The sequence below is a fragment of the Suillus plorans genome (genome assembly GCF_016647745.1).
Source record: "Suillus plorans strain S12 chromosome Unknown HD556scaffold_8, whole genome shotgun sequence".
NCBI lineage: Eukaryota > Fungi > Basidiomycota > Agaricomycetes > Boletales > Suillaceae > Suillus > Suillus plorans.
In genome coordinates, this window is record NW_024537392.1 from 862,958 (window position 1) to 882,769 (window position 19,812).

General features: G+C 49.3%; 7 protein-coding genes and 1 non-coding gene across 8 annotated transcripts; 2 read left to right on the forward strand and 6 right to left on the reverse strand.

Annotated features, from left to right (window-relative positions):
- Positions 1 to 2: 2 nt before the first annotated feature.
- HD556DRAFT_977438 (uncharacterized protein) lies at positions 3 to 3,308 on the reverse strand. Its single transcript, XM_041312183.1, has 8 exons — positions 2,750 to 3,308; positions 2,388 to 2,495; positions 2,159 to 2,340; positions 2,006 to 2,041; positions 1,337 to 1,763; positions 1,158 to 1,281; positions 449 to 1,109; positions 3 to 398 (listed from the first exon to the last, which is right to left on the reverse strand). The coding sequence occupies exons 1-7, from the start codon at positions 2,813 to 2,815 to the stop codon at positions 451 to 453; spliced, it is 1,602 nt and encodes a 533-aa protein (XP_041164759.1). The 5' UTR covers positions 2,816 to 3,308; the 3' UTR covers positions 3 to 398; positions 449 to 450.
- Positions 5 to 613, reverse strand: HD556DRAFT_1341399 (uncharacterized protein; the record flags this gene model as incomplete). The annotated part of the gene is made up of 2 exons (XM_041302114.1): positions 449 to 613; positions 5 to 398 (listed from the first exon to the last, which is right to left on the reverse strand). A coding segment is annotated over exon 2 (235 nt), but the record flags the coding sequence as incomplete, so codon positions are not given.
- Positions 3,309 to 4,386: 1,078 nt separating the features above from the next.
- Positions 4,387 to 7,844, reverse strand: HD556DRAFT_1517992 (P-loop containing nucleoside triphosphate hydrolase protein; the record flags this gene model as incomplete). The annotated part of the gene is made up of 9 exons (XM_041309103.1): positions 4,387 to 4,889; positions 4,940 to 5,244; positions 5,303 to 5,420; positions 5,469 to 5,591; positions 5,641 to 6,042; positions 6,095 to 6,148; positions 6,202 to 6,778; positions 6,827 to 7,082; positions 7,802 to 7,844. 9 exons carry the CDS (start codon positions 7,842 to 7,844, stop codon positions 4,389 to 4,391), a joined length of 2,379 nt encoding a protein of 792 aa, XP_041164761.1.
- A 281-nt stretch (positions 7,845 to 8,125) lies between these two features.
- HD556DRAFT_977503 (uncharacterized protein) lies at positions 8,126 to 10,093 on the reverse strand. The gene is made up of 5 exons (XM_041312184.1): positions 10,021 to 10,093; positions 9,726 to 9,810; positions 8,357 to 9,510; positions 8,230 to 8,295; positions 8,126 to 8,147 (listed from the first exon to the last, which is right to left on the reverse strand). Exons 2-4 carry the CDS (start codon positions 9,760 to 9,762, stop codon positions 8,251 to 8,253), a joined length of 1,236 nt encoding a protein of 411 aa, XP_041164762.1. The 5' UTR covers positions 9,763 to 9,810; positions 10,021 to 10,093; the 3' UTR covers positions 8,126 to 8,147; positions 8,230 to 8,250.
- A 376-nt stretch (positions 10,094 to 10,469) lies between these two features.
- On the reverse strand, positions 10,470 to 13,197 carry HD556DRAFT_977818 (uncharacterized protein). Its single transcript, XM_041312185.1, has 5 exons — positions 13,082 to 13,197; positions 12,924 to 13,022; positions 12,800 to 12,855; positions 10,699 to 12,745; positions 10,470 to 10,591 (listed from the first exon to the last, which is right to left on the reverse strand). Exons 4-5 carry the CDS (start codon positions 12,734 to 12,736, stop codon positions 10,566 to 10,568), a joined length of 2,064 nt encoding a protein of 687 aa, XP_041164763.1. The 5' UTR covers positions 12,737 to 12,745; positions 12,800 to 12,855; positions 12,924 to 13,022; positions 13,082 to 13,197; the 3' UTR covers positions 10,470 to 10,565.
- A 1,177-nt stretch (positions 13,198 to 14,374) lies between these two features.
- Positions 14,375 to 16,017, forward strand: HD556DRAFT_978200 (uncharacterized protein). The gene is made up of 3 exons (XM_041312186.1): positions 14,375 to 14,540; positions 14,591 to 15,805; positions 15,871 to 16,017. The coding sequence occupies exons 2-3, from the start codon at positions 14,591 to 14,593 to the stop codon at positions 15,949 to 15,951; spliced, it is 1,296 nt and encodes a 431-aa protein (XP_041164764.1). The 5' UTR covers positions 14,375 to 14,540; the 3' UTR covers positions 15,952 to 16,017.
- Positions 16,018 to 16,536: 519 nt separating this feature from the next.
- On the reverse strand, positions 16,537 to 18,533 carry HD556DRAFT_1524791 (uncharacterized protein). Its single transcript, XM_041309239.1, has 13 exons — positions 18,322 to 18,533; positions 18,239 to 18,271; positions 18,169 to 18,188; positions 18,102 to 18,116; positions 18,005 to 18,043; positions 17,913 to 17,941; positions 17,842 to 17,855; positions 17,760 to 17,792; positions 17,542 to 17,601; positions 17,349 to 17,483; positions 17,060 to 17,297; positions 16,951 to 17,002; positions 16,537 to 16,895 (listed from the first exon to the last, which is right to left on the reverse strand). The coding sequence occupies exons 1-13, from the start codon at positions 18,392 to 18,394 to the stop codon at positions 16,692 to 16,694; spliced, it is 945 nt and encodes a 314-aa protein (XP_041164765.1). The 5' UTR covers positions 18,395 to 18,533; the 3' UTR covers positions 16,537 to 16,691.
- HD556DRAFT_t35 lies at positions 18,526 to 18,636 on the forward strand. The gene has a single exon. It is a non-coding gene; the product is annotated as a tRNA-Leu (tRNA).
- The last annotated feature ends 1,176 nt before the right edge of the window (positions 18,637 to 19,812 follow it).

Sequence of the window (19,812 nt, forward strand, 5' to 3'; positions counted from 1 at the left end):
CCTATAACTGGTGAACACGTCGATACTATTGCAAACTTTTACGAACACAATTAGACTATGCAGTAGTACATAAGGAGGCGTAAGAACTCCAAGATAAAATAAATGACCAAGATAAACAATATGCAGAATATGCTGGTGCGATTGCGAGATCCAACTTGAAAGTGCAAAGATGAAGCAGAAAAATGCGCGAGGACGTCTTGCGTCAAAGCAAGCAGTCCATCATATGAGCCAGCACTAGGGAAAGAACAAATAAAAATACCAGAAAAAACCACTCTAACCGTATTCTCCATACAATACCCAGGACGCTGTCCGCATGTCCATCCATGGAGACCTGTAGTGTCCGCACATGGCCTTGCTTGTCGGTATCCTTCCCTATGCTTAATGTATATACATGGTGACTAAAGGCAACGGTGAGCACAATCATCAAATTGAATCCAAGAGAGCTTACAATCAAGGCGAATTAGGTCGGCGACGCAACGCCTCGTGGCTGCTTTTCCTACTCCCTATCACACCAATGTGAGGTAATGCAACGCCGGCGATACCCTTTGTTTCCTCGTCGTTTAGCTTCCAGATATTGCTAACAGGCAGGTTTGAAGAAGAGTCATTCATGACAATGCGATCCTTCCCAAATGATGAGCGTCCCGAAGAGAAACTATCGTCATAATCCTCTGGAGAGAGGTCAGTGGACGAGGTAGAACTCGGCGACAGAGTGGGGGATTGCACGATATCCTGCAAGAAAGAAGGAAGCAAAGGAGCGGGGATATTGGAGGGAAGATGGTCTTCGAGATCACCAAGGCTTGGGAACGAAGACGGCGAGGTACGACGGGGAGCGGACGTTTCATAGATGAACTGGGGGTCTGAATATTGAGTGCCCACGTCAAAATTGGAATGCGAGCGGGATCGGTAGGGTACTTGATTCTGAGGAACGTTGTCCATGAACATACGACGGCGCTGTGGGGGTGTCATGGAATGAGACCGAGGAACCTGAGATGGAAGGGACGGGGGGCCACTCGCAAGCGGAAGCTGGTTCTGCGCAAGGAGCGACGTAAGTAAGTTGATGCGCTCCGCTTGCACAGCAGCGGAGATAGAATCGCCGTTTCCTTCAGCATCTGTAAAAAGTTGGTAAAAATTTAATATCGAAGTTGATGTGCACCTACAGGGGAAACAAGTCTGGCAAACTTTACGGCGTCTCCAATTCAGATAATTGCACTTCTGACAGATCCAATCACCAGGCTGATGTTCAATAGGCCCACGATTACCAGTGTTCAGGATCGGGGGCTGCTAGGGGGCAATACTTGTCAGCCTGGGAAGGAAAGACACCAAACGTAATGCTTACTGGAACGACCATCAAACTGCTTGGTCGAATCTGACCCTGTTCTGGGAATGATTCGTTATCCGGCCAATACATGACACACGGCGACAACGGGTCCGAGGAGACGTTTTGTACCTTTCCTCCCACCGCAAAAGAACGACCGGATGGAGTGAGGAGAGGGTGGGCAGGCGAGGGGGGCTTTGCACTCATCATGCTGGGCTGGATAGGCGGGGGTGCATGACGCACGTTATGAACGACACTGGGGTAAAGAGGAGAGGGAACCGATGGAGAAAGACTGGTTTGCGGCATGGGCGTGTGTCCGGATGAATTTATGAAGCGGGGTGATACTGGAAGACGTGACGGGGGTGGCCCGCAAGATCCTTGTCGCTGCATCGTTGAGGGTTGGTTCTCAGAACGTGGACATCCACAACCTCTGCAAGCTAGGTTACGTCTGTGTAGAATCATACAAGGAAAGGAATCAGTCAGTACCATCCTTGCATGAGAGATAGAAAGGCAGAAGGGAAAGACAACGATAAGAGCGGTTCAAAGTAGGTAATGATGACGCGTATGACGATCGAAGCAGTTCGAAACGTGACGTGTTCCCCTAGCTTCGCCGTCGGGATTCTCCAACTCAATGGAAGTAAAAAAAAAATACACAGAAATGCGGTGACCGTGTCAAAGAACGAAACTCACCCAAAGTTGTGCGCTGCGCAGTTGGGCGAATTGCATCTGTCGAAGAACTGGTCAGCACCGACTCAATCGATTTCAAATAAAGTTGCCCCTAAAAAGCCTGGGCAACTCCACACAACACGATCACGATGTTTGCAAATTGGGAATGGTGCTTACATCCAGTCACCCAGTCTGAAAGTCGTTCGCGGGTTGGGCGGATTGCTAGAGATGACAAAGTCATCGTTCGGTGCCCCGATCGTCTGGGCAAATGCAGGGGTCCCAAGTTGCGCGCGTTTGTGCAGGTCAGGCGTTGACAAGGACATGCGGAGACCAGCAGGATATGAGATCGCAGGAGAATTCTGACTTTGGGTTGAGCCGCTGCCAATACACTGATTGATGATCTTACCTTGAAGAGGGAATCAACTCTGCACAGCCTATCAAAAGGCTCCAAATCGGTCTGAAGGGCAGGGGAGATGGTAACGGAGGGGTGAGAGAGGGAAAGTGTTGTGCAGGCCTAAGAAAATGACATGTTGAGCATATTTAACTTACGTCGGATAAATAGTGAAAGTGGATGAACAAAAAAATAAGCCAGCAAAGTGGCATATATGGCTTATTTTGCGGGTGCCTGATTGGTAGCAATGCAACGGTATCCTTTGCACCCGCTCTCACGTGGAGGACACGTTGACAATGAGCGAAAAAAGGAAATGATGCGCCTCCGATCGACCGATTGAGGGAATAATGCCATATAAAGAATTCGATGCCACTTACGTCTTCGTGTGACTGAAATATGGCCCAAATGTCGTTTGGCTCAATGCACTCGTTCGCACCCCACATGGAGACAGGCGGTTTGACAAAACCACGGCGATCTCGTGCCTGTTCAGACGATTATTCAACACGTATTTCGACGTTCTATCGGTGTTGGGCTTACCTCTGTGAAGAATGACACGAAGGACGGCAATGGCCAGCGGGGATCTTTCTGGAGCTTCAAACGGTTCATCAGACATTGGAACGGGCGGAGAAGCGAGAGACTTACGAGCAGGACGCGCGATCGAGTATTTCTGAACTGCTCGAATAATGAGCGAGTGACAGGAAACTCGCAGGATGGACCGTCACTGCTTCCTGAAGATGTTGGAGACAAATTCAATTGAGAGTCGTTGTAGGAGCGGTGATACGGAGGAATAGAGATGTCTAGATCATTAGGGATAAACGGAACGCCCAGGCAAGCAGGGGGTGAAGACGGCTGTGAATTAGCCGATCGAGGAATACAACCCGACTCTAGGTGGAGGAGAGGATAGGACGACTTGCGAAATTGACGCAACATATTCTCGAAAGAGAGAGGATGGGTGGGCATGGTGAATGACATGGGTGAAGTAGGGGGAAGATTTGTGGTATTTGAAGGAGATACCGCCAGCGGAGAAGGCATTTTTGTTGGTTGCCAGGTAAGACGGGTGTTGCAGAAAGACTGAACGATTTGCAGATTAAAGTGATTGAAGATGGTTGAAATGGTTCTTGAGACCAGAAATAGAGAAAGTGCTACCAAGAAATTGAAAATGGGAAGTCGCTTTTGAACTGCTTTGGAAGAGGTCATACATTTCGTTACTTTGACAGTTCACACCGTTAAATTAGAGTGCGATATGTCGCCTCACATCCCACGTGGCCGACGGTTACTTCCGCTCCATTCCGGCCCTTCCTACGTAATCTGCCTTTAACATCCCCTTCCCTTCCAATTGATCATCAATTTATCCAATCCTCGGCCTACTTACTACTAGCTACTACTACTTACACTAACAACTCGTCACCGCCCCGGCTCCCATAACGGATCAACAGATCACAAACACCATCGAAGTCATTTGGACCTGAAAAAAACAGAAGTCGCGAATCAGGGTTGCGACTCGTTGTGAACACTTGACTTGGTCACACACTGTGTTGTGATCGCAAGGAACTATCATCATCGAAGAAACTTGAACGACATCGAGCGCTGACCCACGTATGTCACTCAAGTTGTTATTGACAAATTCAGTTGCGCGCTCACCTGCAGTGCTTCCAGCGATGGCACCGGACCCGCTTCGCACTTGTATATGAATCGCGGCCTCTTGTATGTTCACGGCACGAATTCCCCGTAGTCTTGGTGTGCAGCCAACTGTACCGCCTTTGTCAGGGTCGCCAAATCGCATCCTGTCCGGCTTAATACAAAACTGTCCCGGATTGTCCCATGGGTACAACGTAAATGAGCGCAGAAAAGTGTCAATCAATGATCGGGAACATAGCCTTGAAAAGTTCTAACTTCTACTAGTAGTCTTCGAAAACTTACGTCCTTTCTGATTGTGGCACGAAAAGAGGGGGCGGTGCAACATAATAGCGTTAACAATATTAATATACCAACACTGACCAATAACAACACTAGTACTCAACTCGACCTTGCCCTTGGCCTGTCCCCGTACAGCATCCCCCTTAGCCTATCTCCGCTAAGGGTCACCACCATCTTTTCATCCACGACATACTTCGCGTATCTTCTCCATGCCTCAACACCTTTACCAACCCTTGCAGGACTCTCACCCGTCCGCTCCTTCGCCATCTTCCCAGCCTTCAGAGTACTGATACTCCCAACAACGAACAGCCCCCGCTTCGCACGCGTCAACCCAACATTTAATCGTCGTCTGTCAGCAAGGAACCCAATGTACCCCGACGCGTTATTTCGCACGGTCGAGAATATAATAACGTCCTTCTCGCGTCCTTCGAACCCGTCCACCGTCTTCACTTCGATACTGCTAAGCTGCATCATTCGGTGATCGCCAAGAGTGGATGCGAAGCGTTTGCGATACTTAGCGTCCGTGTTTAGCAGGCGATTCAAAAGTGAAATCTGGGCAGCATATGGCGCAATGACACCAATGTTCGCGCCTAGTAAGTTCTTCGAAAGAATGTCAGTCAGAACATAAGAGGCAACCAGGCAGCGCTCACCTCGTTTTGCAAGAGTAGGTCTTCGACGATGCTACAAACAATGTGAGCCTCATTCCAGTTTACCGTACTTCGGTCCTTGGAAGTTTCCGCACCGCCGTGATCGATAAATACGACAGAGGGACGGTGACCAGTGAGAACATCTTGCTCGAGGTGACTTGACAGCGGCGGTAGTAGCATCGGGTGTATGTTACCAGCAGAGTCCACCGTGCCGTCTTGCAACGCAAAATCATAGAATTCTAAAGAGGGAAATCTAGAAATGGAAGGATGCATCCTGTACTGCACGTCAAGCATAATTGATGGAACAACTGAAATTTGATATTTCTGATAAGAAATCTCCCGACGGATCCAGTCAGAATCACACACCTCCTTCTTCAGTAAGTCTCTCAAATAGGCTGATCCCGAGGCCGTTGAGCTGCGCTTCGCGACTGGCGATGACAGGAGGTAATTGTTTATGATCTCCGATCAGGGCAACGTGCCGAGACTGCTAACGGTCAGAACGAAAACGCGGGAAAGAGCTCAATCGGCTCACTCCTCGCATCAGCGGAATGAGTGATGCTGGTTCTGTCGACATGGAAGCCTCGTCCAGGAACACGACTGGAAAGTCGAGAATATTGAGCGCAGCACTGGCGGATGTGATGCACGTTGTGCAAATCTGGAGTCATCAGTCCGAGACAAAGTGGCGCTAATAGTGGATCACTCACTACGTCAGCCGCAGCCGTGATATCGTTGAGCATTTCCTGATGAAGCGCATACAATTTCGCTCTCAGCGCCAAAAGTTGCCTTTCCAACACGGCAAAAGCAGTCCGCATCCTACCGAGTTTTTCACTGCTCGATTTTTCAGCCGCAACGATCTTGTCCTCCAGCGCGCCTAGCTTTCTTTCGACATTTTCCTGGTCTTTCAGAAGTTGCTCGACTTTAACCCTGAGAGGATGCGCCTCCAGCTTCGCATCTAAGGTATATTCGTGTAGAGACGATTTGATTTTAGCACCGAACCCGACACGAAGGGGTTTCACGCCAGCTGCTGCAAAACCCTCCACGAGATTATCGACCGCAACATTGGTATAAGTGCAGACAAGAACAGGGTGATGCACTTCGAAATGGACCTTGACAACATATCAGAAGACAGAAATCAAATCGGTGCCAAGGATATCGAACCTTGAGTAATTTCACTGCTTCAATGATGGTTTTCGTTTTGCCTGTACCAGGCGGCTGAAATGAATGTCAATTGGCTTTCAATGTCACTTTGACAAGATGAAACGTACTCCTTGCACGAGACTGATCCGTTCGCCGATCATCATGGCGATAGCTCTAATCTGCGTGGCATTCAGGCCCTCGAGGACCGGATCACCATCAATTACAATTGGATTGATCCGTGAATATCGCCTTGCCCAGCTTTGAATATGCATGTCTTCTTTGAACGCGCCTCCGTGCTCTCGCACCTCGCGACTGTCATGCTCAAGTCTCCCTCGAGGCACGTACCTAGTCTCATCTGGATGTTGCAACGGTACATGTAGTGATGGTCTATCCGGTGAAAATGAAGGTAACAGGACGTCTCGCAAATGTGTCCCATGAAGAACAAATTGATTGTTTGGAGGTGAAATCAAATTGGTTGAGTCTTCTAGTGCTTCCGGGTCTTGACTGAATCGAGAAATGGCTTCTCGCATACGAATAAACACGATGTTGGACCGCCCAACGTCCAAGCGCCAGCAGCCGTCCTCAACCTCGAACTTCTCCTCAAATGCTATGCGCAGTTGCGATGCAGTCTTGCTAATGACACTTCCTCGGAGTGGTGGCTCTTGGAGGGGATCGAACCTTGAAACAAGAACTTGGGTACCGTTCCTGAACAAGTAAGCGCGTCACAGGATTCGAATCGAGACGAAAACTCACTCAAACCTATGTTCTGGCAAGTCTATGCCAGGACCAAGAGAAAATGAAGCTACAGGACGTCCAAACTTTGGTGCGCCCATCCAAAAAGCAGAAAGACCCGTTATAGTATACCCTTCTTCTTGTAATCGAAACGACGACCAAGTAGACAGCCGTTCCCTCAGAACTGCCTCATCCTCGGTTTGTTCAAGCTCCAGTAGAGACAAAAAACTGTGAACGACTAATTTAATACAAAGGAAAAATTCAAAAGAGCAACGAACTGTTTATTATATGCCTGAATCTCTTCGAAAAACGGCTCTCCTTGCTGCACCTGGATGTGGGGAGGACTTACACGTCTGATGTATCTCCTGTTCCGTTGACCGTCGGATAGTTGAGTACGGTTGGTGCGCGAAGTGGCTCTTAGCCGCCAGTCAGAGCGTTGAGAAGGTGGAAGAGGGGCGTGATTTTCGGAGTAGTAATCTTCTATCGGGATTTTCAATTCCTTCGGTTTCTGAAGCACCCTCTGCGCTGAACCACGCGAGCAACACGCAACCGAAAACTGACGGACGCCTAGGAGTTCGTGATTGTGTTTCTGAACATGTTTTTCAAGATTATTGAAATAGTTCCGAATACCAAGGAAAGTCAGGTTCCTCGTGGAGCGAGAAACCCTGTGGCCGTTCAAGGACGTCTTGGTGGATGTCGCGATACGTGTATTATTCGGAACAAAGCCTCCACACAAAGCCTCCGATAGCGACTTTTTCGAGCACAAGAGGGTAGCCAGCGCGTATGGTCGAAGTTTGAACACCGACGCTCGGAATTCGAAGAACGTCCTCGATTTGAATGTCGTTCAAGTTGCAAAATGGAAGAAAATTAATTGGGTATTCTACCCCGAAGCGAGGTACGAGTGAAATTGACGCGATTCTGCCGCGGTCGTGACGCGCCTGTGACGCAGCATATGTAATGCTGTGACAAACCTGTCTGACCGCGTCAAGCCTCTACCTTGTCGAGTTCGATCCATGGCCTCTATACTCTGTACTACCATGTCAAGTCTCGTTTAGGCTGGTTGGACGCTGGTCAATATGATATGTGTATCTCGACCTTCCTAATAATTTATTCTTGGAGGAAATTGTAGCGAGCGTGAACTTGAAGTGAGGAAAACATTACCTGCTCTATTCAATAGCTCTCCAACTTACAGTGTGATTGACAGCGCGGCCCCTTATTCAGCGATATTTGATGCATCATTGAACTCGGTCGAAAATCGAATTACAATGTGCTGATTTTCAGATAAGTAGATATATTTTCAAGCAAGTACTAATACAAGTGTCGAAGAATTCTCGTGCATCTACTGAAGAAAGTGTTAATACTCTGTAAGCTCGCGTACTCTTGCAGAAGTACTAAGTAAACTGAACGTATAGCACTGTACACACTTCAGTAAAAACCTGATAGCTTCAAGCTGGTTGTTGAGATGATCCTGAGATTTGGAGGTGATGTTGCTACATACGCGGGTCAGGTTGTGAGTCTAAGCAACCGTCGGAAGACTCGGAATACACGCACCCTTGCAATTTTCCCGCCTTCTGATAAGATAGTGAGGCAAGACCGTAGACCCTTCAAACACCATTGCCTCGTGAGCCAGGAGAGGAGATTACGACCCCAGAAAGACTGAAATATATGGGAGAGGCTCTCGTCCCATGGATTCGGAGCTCGTGAGAGATGAACGACCCAGTTTTGACATGCGTAATTGAGAACGTCGGAAGCGGATTGACTTTCTTCGCGCGCTTCATATGCGAAACTCGAAAAGACCTTCATGGCATCAATGATCTCTATGCCTGGTGGAAGATGACCATGCGATGATACTTGAGGGAAATGATCCTGAGGCCTCAATGCTAGGAATGCCGGAAACATCAAGAAATCCGGCAAGCTCTTGAACTGCTGGACAACTTCAAAGGCCGGGTGCAAGCGCATGTCTGGGGCAAATATGTACTCTCTGAGTGCCTCCAAAGTTCTTGAGAATTCTTCCACGGTCACCCAGGTTGTATTCAGCTGCCATGCTTGACCATGTGGCGTCTGCAGCCAGTCTCGCCCTCCCTGGTTCTCTAGCCAGTCTCTCCCAGCCTCTGCCTGCAGCCACTTTCGCCCGCCATCTGCCTGTAACCATCTTCGCCCACCCTCTATCTGCAGCCAGTCTCGTCCACCCTCTGTCTGCAGCCAGTTTTCGCCACCCAGAATCTGCAGCCAGTCTTGTCCGCACTGGGTCTGCAGCCAGTCTTGCCCACCGTGGGTCTGCAGCCAGTCTTCACCGCTCGGAGTCTGCAGCCAGCGTCGCCCGTGCAGGGTCAGCAACCAGGATCCCCCACTCCTAGTCTGCGGCCACTCTCGCCCCCCCGAGGTCTGCAGGCATTTTCGCGCAGAATGAGTTTGCAGCCAACCTCGCCCGGCCTGAGTCTGTAGCCAGTGGCATCCAGCCTGAGTCTGTAGCCAGTGGCGCCCAGTCTGGGTCTGCAGCCAGTCTTGTTCGTCTGGAGTCCGCAAAATTTTCACGCCATGGATCTGCAGCCACGATTCATCCCATGTCTGCACAAGGTCCGTGCTACTGAGAGATGGGAGCAAGGATGGCTGTGGGGGTGGGGGCGAGTGTTGTCGAACAGGTGACGGCCACTGCCAGTCCTCAGTCTGCGACCATCTTTGACCTCCCTCAGTGTGTAGCCACGCTCGCCCATGCTCCGTCTGCAACCAGTCTTCACCTCCAGATGTGCATAGCCACACTCGCCCGTCCTCAGTCTGCAACCAGCTTTGACCTCCTTCGATCTCTAGCCACGCTCGCCCACCCTCAGTCCACAACCAGGCTTCACCTCCATATGTGCATAGCCACACTCGCCCGTCCTCAGTCTGCAACCAGTTTTGACCTCCTTCGATCTCTAGCCACGCTCGTCCACCCGCCGTCCACAACCAGTCACCTCCATATGTGCCTAGCCACACTCGCCCGTCCTCAGTCTGCAACCAGTTTTGACCTCCTTCGATCTGTAGCCACGCTCGCCCACCCTCAGTCCACAACCAGGCTTCACCTCCATATGTGCATAGCCACACTCGCCCGTCCTCAGTCTGCAACCAGTTTTGACCTCCCTCAATCTCTAGCAACCCATCCTCCGTCCACAACCAGGCTTCACCTCCTTTTGTGCATAGCCACACTCGCCCGTCCTTGGTCTGCAACCAGTTTTGACCTCCTTCGATCTCTAGCCACGCTCGTCCACCCGCCGTCCACAACCAGGCTTCACCTCCCTCTGTGCATAGCCACACTCGCCCGTCCTCAGTCTGCAACCAACTTTGACCTCCTTCGATCTCTAGCCACCCTCGCCCACCCTCAGTCCGCAACCAGTTTTGAAATTCCTCGGCGTGTAGCCACACTCGCCCGTCCTCAGTCTGCAACCAGCTTTGACCTCCTTCGATCTCTAGCCACGCTCGCCCACCCGCCGCCCACAACCAGGCTTGACCTCCCTGTGTGCGTAGCCACACTCGCCCGTCCTCAGTCTGCAACCAGCTTTGGCCTCCTCCGATCTCTAGCCATGCTCGCCCACCCGCCGTCCACAACCAGGCTTCACCTCCCTCTGTGCATAGCCACACTCGCCCGTCCTCAGTCTGCAACCAACTTTGACCTCCTTCGATCTCTAGCCACCCTCGCCCACCCTCAGTCTCCAACCAATTTCGAAATTCCTCGGCGTGTAGCCACACTCGCTGACCCTCCATCCGCAACCAGGCTTCACCTCCCTCAGTGTGCAGCCACACTCGCCCACCCTCCGTCCGCAACCAGCTTTGACCTCCCTCTTTACATAGCCACACTCGCCCGTCCTCAGTCTGCAACCAGCTTTGGCCTCCTCCGATCTCTAGCCATGCTCGCCCACCCTCCGTCCACAACCAGGCTTCACCTCCCTTTGTGCATAGCCACACTCGCCCGTCCTCAGTCTGCAACCAACTTTGACCTCCTTCGATCTCTAGCCACGCTCGCCCATCCTCAGTCTGTAACCAGCTTTGACCTCCTTCAATCTGTAGCCATGCTCGCCCACCCCGAGTCCGCAACCAGCTTTGACCTCCCTCTGTGCATAGCCACACTCGCCCGTCCTCAGTCTGCAACCAGCTTTGACTTCCTTCAGTCTGTAGCCACACTTGCCCACCCTCAATCCGCAACCAGTCTTCCCCGCTGACGGTCTGTAGCCAATCCTTCCCCAAGCGGGTCTGTAGCCAGTCCTTGCCCCCCTGGGTGAGCAACCAGCCCGTTTCCCCTCTCTCGGTGAACATCCAGGACTTCCCTTCTCGAGTTTGCAACCAGGCATTCCCATCTAGGGTTGCTAGCCAGTTTTGTAACTTTGACCTGTGATCTCCCCGAAGCCATATTAAAGCTGTAAGAACTTGCAGTGGCTCTGGTGGCTGGATCATGAAGGATAACGAGCCATTTAAATTCCGAGGGTCGTCGGATTCCATGGCTTTATCCTGCTTCTTCAATTCTGAGAGCGCGTCGAGGATGGTTGTGCTCTCTGGAATCTCGCGCACCATTAAGTGGAGAGAGGAAAGTGCGAGTAGGGAGTGCGGTGACGTGATATTTTTCACTTGAGGGAGGCTGCAGTTAGAGTGCTGGGAAACATAGTCGCGAACGGACGAGTGATAGATATTCACAGGAAGACTGTTATCGGTGGGAACATCTATAACAGACCGTAGTTGCACCAGCACTCTTTCGACATCCCTGCCCTGACCAGGGCCAAGAAGTTTCGAGATTTGAGACATTGGCAAGGGATCTGCAAGGGCAGCAACAACGGACAGGTGGAGGTATGCCTGCGCTGGGTCGGCACATGTGGAGAGAATACGGTCGTATAACTTGTACACCTCGGTTCCTGGAAGCAGGTCACTCGCTAGTTTGAGCATGAGCTCAAGACGGTTGTAGGGGTCACTATATCGATCGTCGATAAACTTCATCATGGTAGATGCCACGATGAAACGTCTCCCCGCTCGATTCGCTAGCCGCTCGAGTTGAATCTTGGTTGGCTGCGGGAAAGTGGGGATGCGACTTTGCAGTTTTTTGAAGGAATGCCGCAAGAAAAGATAAATGTCTTCATCGACATCTGCACCGTCTAGCGAGATAGTGGCAGCAACGCCCTGTCCAGAAATCTTCACTGGTATCTCACACACCAGCGGGCTCACATCTTCTTGTTGCATGGCTTCATGAATATACGCTTCTGAGCGGCTTGTAACTAGAATGTGGATCACAGGCAGATCAGGATCTCGAAGAGCTTGGGCAAGTAAGGAGATGAGTTCAGCAAGCTCAACTTCGGATTTGTTTTCATCGAAGGGTTCAATTGCGGATTGGTCGAGGGATTCCGGTGCAGATTGGTCGAGGGATTCTGTACATTCATCAAGGGCATCAATAATGAACGCCAAAGGCGGACAATCGCGCAGTCTGTATTTGAGCTGCCGCAAAGGTCGGGAAAACAACGCCTCCATCTGGTCGCGAAGAGACCCATCAGGATGTAGAAGAGCAGGGTTCTCGAGGATGGCTTTATTAACATGCGTCCTGACGCTGGGGAAATTATTGGCCAGCTGATAGGCAAGCGTCGCAAAGAAACGAGCAGTTGTGCGTCGATTCGTGTGCTTGCGCGAGAAAAAGAATGTTCCTGCGAGCCGCTTCTCGATAATCGTCTCCTCTGTCACTTTCAGAGCTCTCATCCTTTCGGCCACAGTAAATGCAACAGCAGACTTTCCGACGCCCGCTGTACCATGGAGCCAAATGAGTCGATTCTTCGATTTGTCATCCAATTTCCCGTAGATGTGGTTGAGGAGGACCACTCGGGTCCCTTCCAAACAGTGGGGATGGGGCAAGCGTTCACGAGAGTCATGTTCAGCGCCCTTGACAGTGACCTGAGCCAACTTCTCCCAACCTCCTTGAGACATATCCAAAAACTGGTAATGAGGTCAGAGAATGAGAGAAGGAAAGAGAGAGATGGATATACTCACATTGACTCCTCAACAAGGGGACGATGATTATTGTAACACAGATTGCGAGATAAATTCTTACTAGTCAGGTAAAGACAACTACAGGTTAGAACCCACAGAAGCGGAAATTAACCTTGAGACTTACCAGGACGCTGATCCAAGGATAGAAGGCGAATTTGTAACTTGGATCTTTTATAGCAGATACTGATGCAGATGTCGTGAAACGATGTTCTGCGTAGTAAGTCTGTCCAAACGGGTCATGATCACGAGGTGGCAACGAAAAGATAAAACTCTGACACTCACCGTAGAGTGATATAGGTGCAAGAATTACCTGAGGTTGAACAGATGTGGATGTTGTGGAAATGCAGCTGAAGCGCTGAGGCTGCCAAGCGACAACGAGGCACTTACCGTGTACAAGGACACAAATCTAGTGGTCTAATTTTAGTGACGCTAAGAAAGGCAAGGTGCTGCGGAAACCTCGACGCCGTGCGGCGGCTCATTCAAACTCCAGATTACCGACACAGGTGGCTTCTACATATGCAAGTGTTCGTGCAGTGGGTACCGCACGCTACGGTGCCATTGTCAGTGGGCAATATGATTTGTCCCTGAATATCCTGTCCTATTCTTGAAGGAAAAAACGTGCGTCACACTGGCAGAGTGCATCATCCAGCACCCGCATGTCAAAGCACGAGGATATACAATTGCAGGTTGACTAAGCTCATGAGAGTTAAAAAAACTGATCAGAACGACGTGACAGTCTTACCAATTTGCAATCACTCAAGAGCTAGAATGACGTAATGGACATAAGTCACACAGCGTCTTACTAGGCATGCTGTTCCATGTCGCGTACAGAACCACATCAAGCCACGGACTTAGCAGAGGCTGGGTTTGATGCACGAGCTTCTGCGAAACGAGAGAATAAAGGGAAGACAGACGACGAGTGGAAGGAGTAGGAGATGAATGGATGGCAGTTAGACTGCCCCGTGAGCAAAAGGTATGGGAATTGTCAACTGCCTACTCAGTTTCTTTCCCCAGACTTTAATACTGACATCAATCGTTCACATCCAGCGCTGAGGTGATACGGAGGACCAGCAGATTTATTGTGAAATAGAATAACTCCCTTGCCTCGTAGGCATATCAATCAGTCTCACTTTTAATTCCTGCGACAGCGCGCAGTGACTGTGTCCTCAGACGAGGAAAAAAATGTCATCGAACGCAAGCTCCCGTAGACATTCACGACTCAACATTCACAACCATACATTGATAACATCTCGGTTGTCTGCCTTCGTATCTGTAAGTTGCATTGACCTCAGGAATAACGGCTTACAACAAATAGGCTTACTTTTCCCTTGATAATGGATGCTGTATAGAATGCACATTCAGCGGATCTCCACGCATCTTTCTGAACTCACACAGCCAGAGGCGCTAGGCGCTTACCTCCACGTGCAGATAATGTGTTCATTGTTCCAGTTCCAGAAGACGAATGTTCCACACTGTCAACTTTGGTTCCGCACGCTATCAGCATGTTCCGATATCTTATATGCGGTGCAGGGAGCCGTACGTTTTTTTTCCAGGTTTCACGAAGGCAATACATTGCTGTATCAATGGCGCAGGAGAAGAAGGGTAACGTACGTGATGATGTACTGAATATAAATCCACAGGACCTCGTGTCTGTTCGTTTAAATCAGGCTTCGCAAACCTTTGAAGACGAAAATTTCTTGTATCCCTTCCGACCGTTTAACGAATCTCCCAGTCATCAATCGTGAGTTTCACACCATCCATGTGAAAGTCGCCGCCTTCTAACTTTCCTAGATGACTTTTGACTCGCTGGGCGACGTTCGTACCATGAGCGCCTCTGTTGCTGCGACAGATAGCCATGACCTTCTCAAAGATCTCGTGGAAGAGGTATTCAATGAATATATCACCAATGAGATGCCCATTCGTCTACTTCACATCATCAAGAACGATCAGAAGATAATGCTTCAACTCGTAGACAGGGATTTCGTCAAGGAGCATTTTAAAGAGAAAAAGGTTACCGACAACATTCACGCCGATTTTGCTGAAAATATGGTCGTGGACGGGGAGGAGAGGGAGGATCGTATCAGAGAGCGTGTGAAGAAGGAACTGAAATATGCTATCCTCTCGCATAGATGGTTGCCGGGCAAGCAAGAGCCTCTGTATCACCAGATGTTGGAGGAACCGAAGGAAGTCCCCGATGGTCACGGGCCAGGATGGAAGAAGCTCCAAAGTTTTTGCCGTACGGCGAAGGATGTCCACGACTGCGAATTCGCCTGGTCCGATACGTGCTGCATAGACAAAACAAGCAGCTCAGAGTTGGATGAATCCATACGCTCCATGTTTCGCTGGTACAGAAATTCCCACGTATGCATCGCCCTCCTTTCGGACACAGCAGACCTCGCGGCTCTTCAACTGCAGGAGAAGGGTCAAAGTGGTGAAAAGTCAGTTGATGCTTGGTTCGAAAGAGGATGGACGCTTCAAGAGCTCCTTGCTCCGTCGCAAATCAAATTCTATGGAGCAAACTGGCAGCCCCTCATCCAAGGCTCTGCGAACGACAGAGACAGCAAAGTTATCATGGAAAAGATATCAACGCTCACGGACATCCATATGAATGATCTTGAATCATTCACACCTGGCATAGACCGGGTGCCAGAAAAGATGTTGTGGGCATCCAGGAGGCGAACGACTCGCATGGAAGACATCGCATACTGCCTTATCGGAATATTCGATATCAGCCTCATGATCACATACGGCGAAGGCAACAGAGCCTTCTTCCGTCTCATGGAGGAGATAGTTAAGAGATACGACAAATGGGACTTGTTCCTATGGAGCGGTCGTCGTTCCCGCTATAACGCAGCCCTTCCGGATGCTCCGCACTCCTACGCTGCAGGATGTATCCAAACACTTCGCGACGCAGTTCGCCAGGCCGCAAGCTACGAGTTTGGAGATAGGCGCTTTGCCTTGACCAATCACGGACTCGAAATCTGGGTGCTCCTACTGGTCGTCGAGGTAGAGGACGTCAGTGAAGATTTGCCTGACTCGAGATGTCTTACGTTCAAGCATGATTACTTTAGGGTGAAGGCGACGCACATTGGCCCAAAGCCTCACGATGTGACCTGGGCAGTAGGTGTGCTGGACTATTCCGTAGACGGTGAGGAAGGGGTCATCGACTCGGACAGGTTGCGGAAACCTCCAATCAGCGCGTTCCTGCTATCCTCGAATAAAAATGCGTCTATCCATCTACCAGCAACTGCAAAGTGGAAGAAGGAGATGACCAAGGAAGTTGTTAGAATTGATCCTCCCGGCGACCACATACAAGAACCTCTGACTCTACTGTACCTTTAGCATGGCTTTCGTTATAAACCTTTTTCTGCCCGTTGTCATGGTGTCTGCCTTGTGGGTATATGTTCTCGATATGTTGATTATTAGTTATAAGTACTACCACGATACTGTCAATTGACTCAACACTAGCCTGAGAATTATAGGCCCAATACGTGCCTGTAAGTGCTTTCCGACCAAGGCATTCATCCGTGTCCGGTCCTCGAAGCATGCATACTTCTCCTCGCTCGTCATCATCAACAGTACCTGCAGAAATAGCCGCTCTGCGGAATTTGAAGCTCCACATCCCGCCGGTCACCGGCACACACCGGCACTTTTACTGATTCTCGTTGTATTTTAACATCGGTCATCCAGGACCAGTTTGGTTGCTAGTCGTTCCGGATAATTTCACCTTACCACTTAGTTCAAACGCGGGTGCTTCGTTACGGTAGTGATACAATAATAAATAGGTTTGCCTAAACCTTTCAAATATACTTCGAAACACAGTATGAATAAATATCACGACGGATCCTCGATCAAAGTTCTCCTCCCTGCAAACCACTCGGCAACCATTTCCCTACACAATACTGCTAGTTGATATATGTACGTGCTCCTGGAAAACAATCGAATTCATACTAGTTTCTGCTTCGGAGTATGCCACGAGTTTGGCGTTGTATTCTCGAACACTAAGGATAAGGCGTGGTCCCAGCACAAACATCTGCACGACCAATAAAATTTGAAGAGCACCTTGGAGTATCAGAACTCCGATAGAATTCGAATTCTATCGAAATGATGAGCAGTAGTTACACGCAGATATCAGCAACAGGTCAGCGCACCTCGATTTCTGGAGAGAGATTAGCAATCTGGAGGCAAGAGACACCAACAAAGCTAACATGTGCGGAACTTAAGCAGAAAAATATAACCGCGTTCACGTCACAAGCTCACCTTGCAAAATAAAGAACGTGAGATTGTATCAACACTCTGAAACAGTCCCCGATGGTCGATCCTGTCGATGGGCCGAGTCGTCGCAGCTCACGGAAGTGTTTCACAGCAACCCAAACTGAAAGACACAATGCGAGGACCTCCCAAACAGTTTTGAGTATCCAAACCATTGTATACAGAAGCTGCTCATCCGTTTCATATATATAACCGCACATATACGTGCCAGAGAGTATGAACTCCTCTGGTGTTTGTCCAATGAGCTGTGTTCGTCAAATCAACAAGTAAAGCTTACCCAGTACAGCATCTTTGAGTCCTATTGCAATGATTACTCCACAGGCGATGTTTACAGCCAAGAAGATGATAACAAGGAAGATAAGCATCGTTCTAGATCCCTGATACATGGCATGCAACCGAGCAATCATGATCACTTGCATCGTGTGTCAGTCAGGTCAATGTCATAGAGGTATTGCGCCTGGGTCACTTACCGCCCAACATGGCAGTCAAGGCCCAACTTGTGCCATTTAATGCGTAGTACGGGACAGTGCCTAAAATTCGCAATTGGTGAACACCCTCGCGCTAGAATCAAAGACGCCAACTTACACCTATTGAGTCGTTATGTTGAGCCAAGTTCAATGGTTGGAATATCACTCACCCCTACATATGAGCGTATTGATTGGATGGTAATGAGATGGTTGCGGAATACTTACTGCATCTAGCAATACTGATGGAATATTTTCTGTGTCTCGCCGGTCAGAAAAATGGAACACAGCGCATATGGGACATACCCAGAAGATAGACACTGATTGTCAGAGATCAGTCATTAGCACAGTGCAAAGTTGTTGATCTCGACACATACACAGAAAACGGTATTCCAATATAGCGTATCTAGAACATTTTGGAGTCAGCACAAGTTGCCCACCACGCTAAAGCGCAACATGAGGTACGAACAATCAGATACAGCATGGTCATGAGAGACCAGCGTTGTCTCTGTCGCGAATTCATTGTATGCTCTTGTTTCTCCTGATGCGGGACTCTTGTCACTCACCCAGATGAGTTCAATCTATGACACCACTCTTAGCGAGTTGGCTGCTGCGGCGATAACATCGACGTACCTCTTGTCCGAGTGTTAAAACTGGAAATATCATGAGAACATCAGCGGTTTTCGAACGATGTCCTACTTACCCCAATCGTATACCACCACGACGCCCGCTGCAACTGCGAAACTGCATGTCAACGTTGGATCTAGACATCCTGATGCGACGAACCCATCCAATAGCTTACAAAAATGTTCAAATCGATTGTCGCCCACCAACTGGGATCATTTGAGACTATGGGCATGTTCGAGGGATCATCGGGTGTGAGCGAGTGGGGAAGGTTGATGGTGTTGCCGTTCCAGAATTCACAGTTGTTGACGCGGGTGACTGATTATTATCGGAGCGAAAGGTTCACATAAGGAAGGTTCGAGCCTAGGACAGATGGCCGAGCGGTCCAAGGCGCCAGACTAAGGAGAGAACCAGCTCATTTGATGAGCGTATCATCTGGTCTCTTCGGGGGCGTGAGTTCGAATCTCACTCTGTTCAGATGTTTGTTTTTGTTCGATTGCGTTCACTATGTAGTAACTGAGCAACTTGTGTAGGGTAGGACTCCCAGGGTGGGGGTATGTCACGGTTCCATTCCCAACCATAACATCAATGTTGCCTCGTCATCATCCTCGCAATTGCAAAACCTCAACGTCATCTAGAATAGCCTGTAATATTATTGCTTGTTCGGTCTAATCAAACTCGTCGAAATCCAAAGTTTTTTCCTCGAGCACTTCAACTTCATCGATGCTCTGAACTCCTTCAGTCCTCTTCAACTCTTCGAGAGCCGCAACTTCAGCAGCAATGTCATCAGGCAAGATACTCTCTGGACCAGCAATAAGGTTATCTGCATCATGAGGCTCGATCGAGAGCGGAGGTGTCTACGCAAAGGATACTCCAAAATTATTTACAGTCTCGACAGCAATGTCAATGTCTTCGTGAGTGTGCATGTGAGCATGTCAACAGCAGTGGACTTCTCAGCCTCCATGGCTTTTACGGCGCTGTGTTGTCGAAGGTTCGTACAAATATTATTCAGTGTTTCAAATGTGTCAACTAAGAGATTACACCGTTGTGCAGATTGCGTTGTGCCGAAATCAGAGAACGTACGCTCTACTTCGCCTGCATGCCCTACTGCAATTGAGAGGATCGTCACAGCAAAGATTTTGAAGGGGTGAGTTTCGGAATTGATTGGAACAGCGATGCGAGGCGGCGTCCTCCAGCATATACCATCTTACTTCAGGGACGTCGATTTTCATGTTCTATTGAATTTAAATTGTGTTATAAGATCTAAATTATGTCTCCGCGAGTTCTGCCAACAACACTACTGGTATCAGTCTTCTTCAAGTAAACCCCGGGCCTTCATTCATTGGCATGTCCTTCTCTCACCAACCGATTCGTTCTACGAGAATAACTAATTTTGGAGCTCAATGATTCAAACTGTTCGGGGCTGAATAAATAACTCCACATCTGTTACCAGCCAAGGCCTGCGTGCTCCGAGAGCGCACATCTTGGGCTAAGGGAACGTGTCTTGATCGTTCCGTACAAAATATGAACACCATGAGATCTGCATGTCTTTTGAAGCCCGTTTAAAGCATTGATACTTCGGCTTCCCAACATGCACGGTTTCTCCACAATCAAGCATTTGCCCTATGCATAAACGGTCCGCCAGTCCTGGTT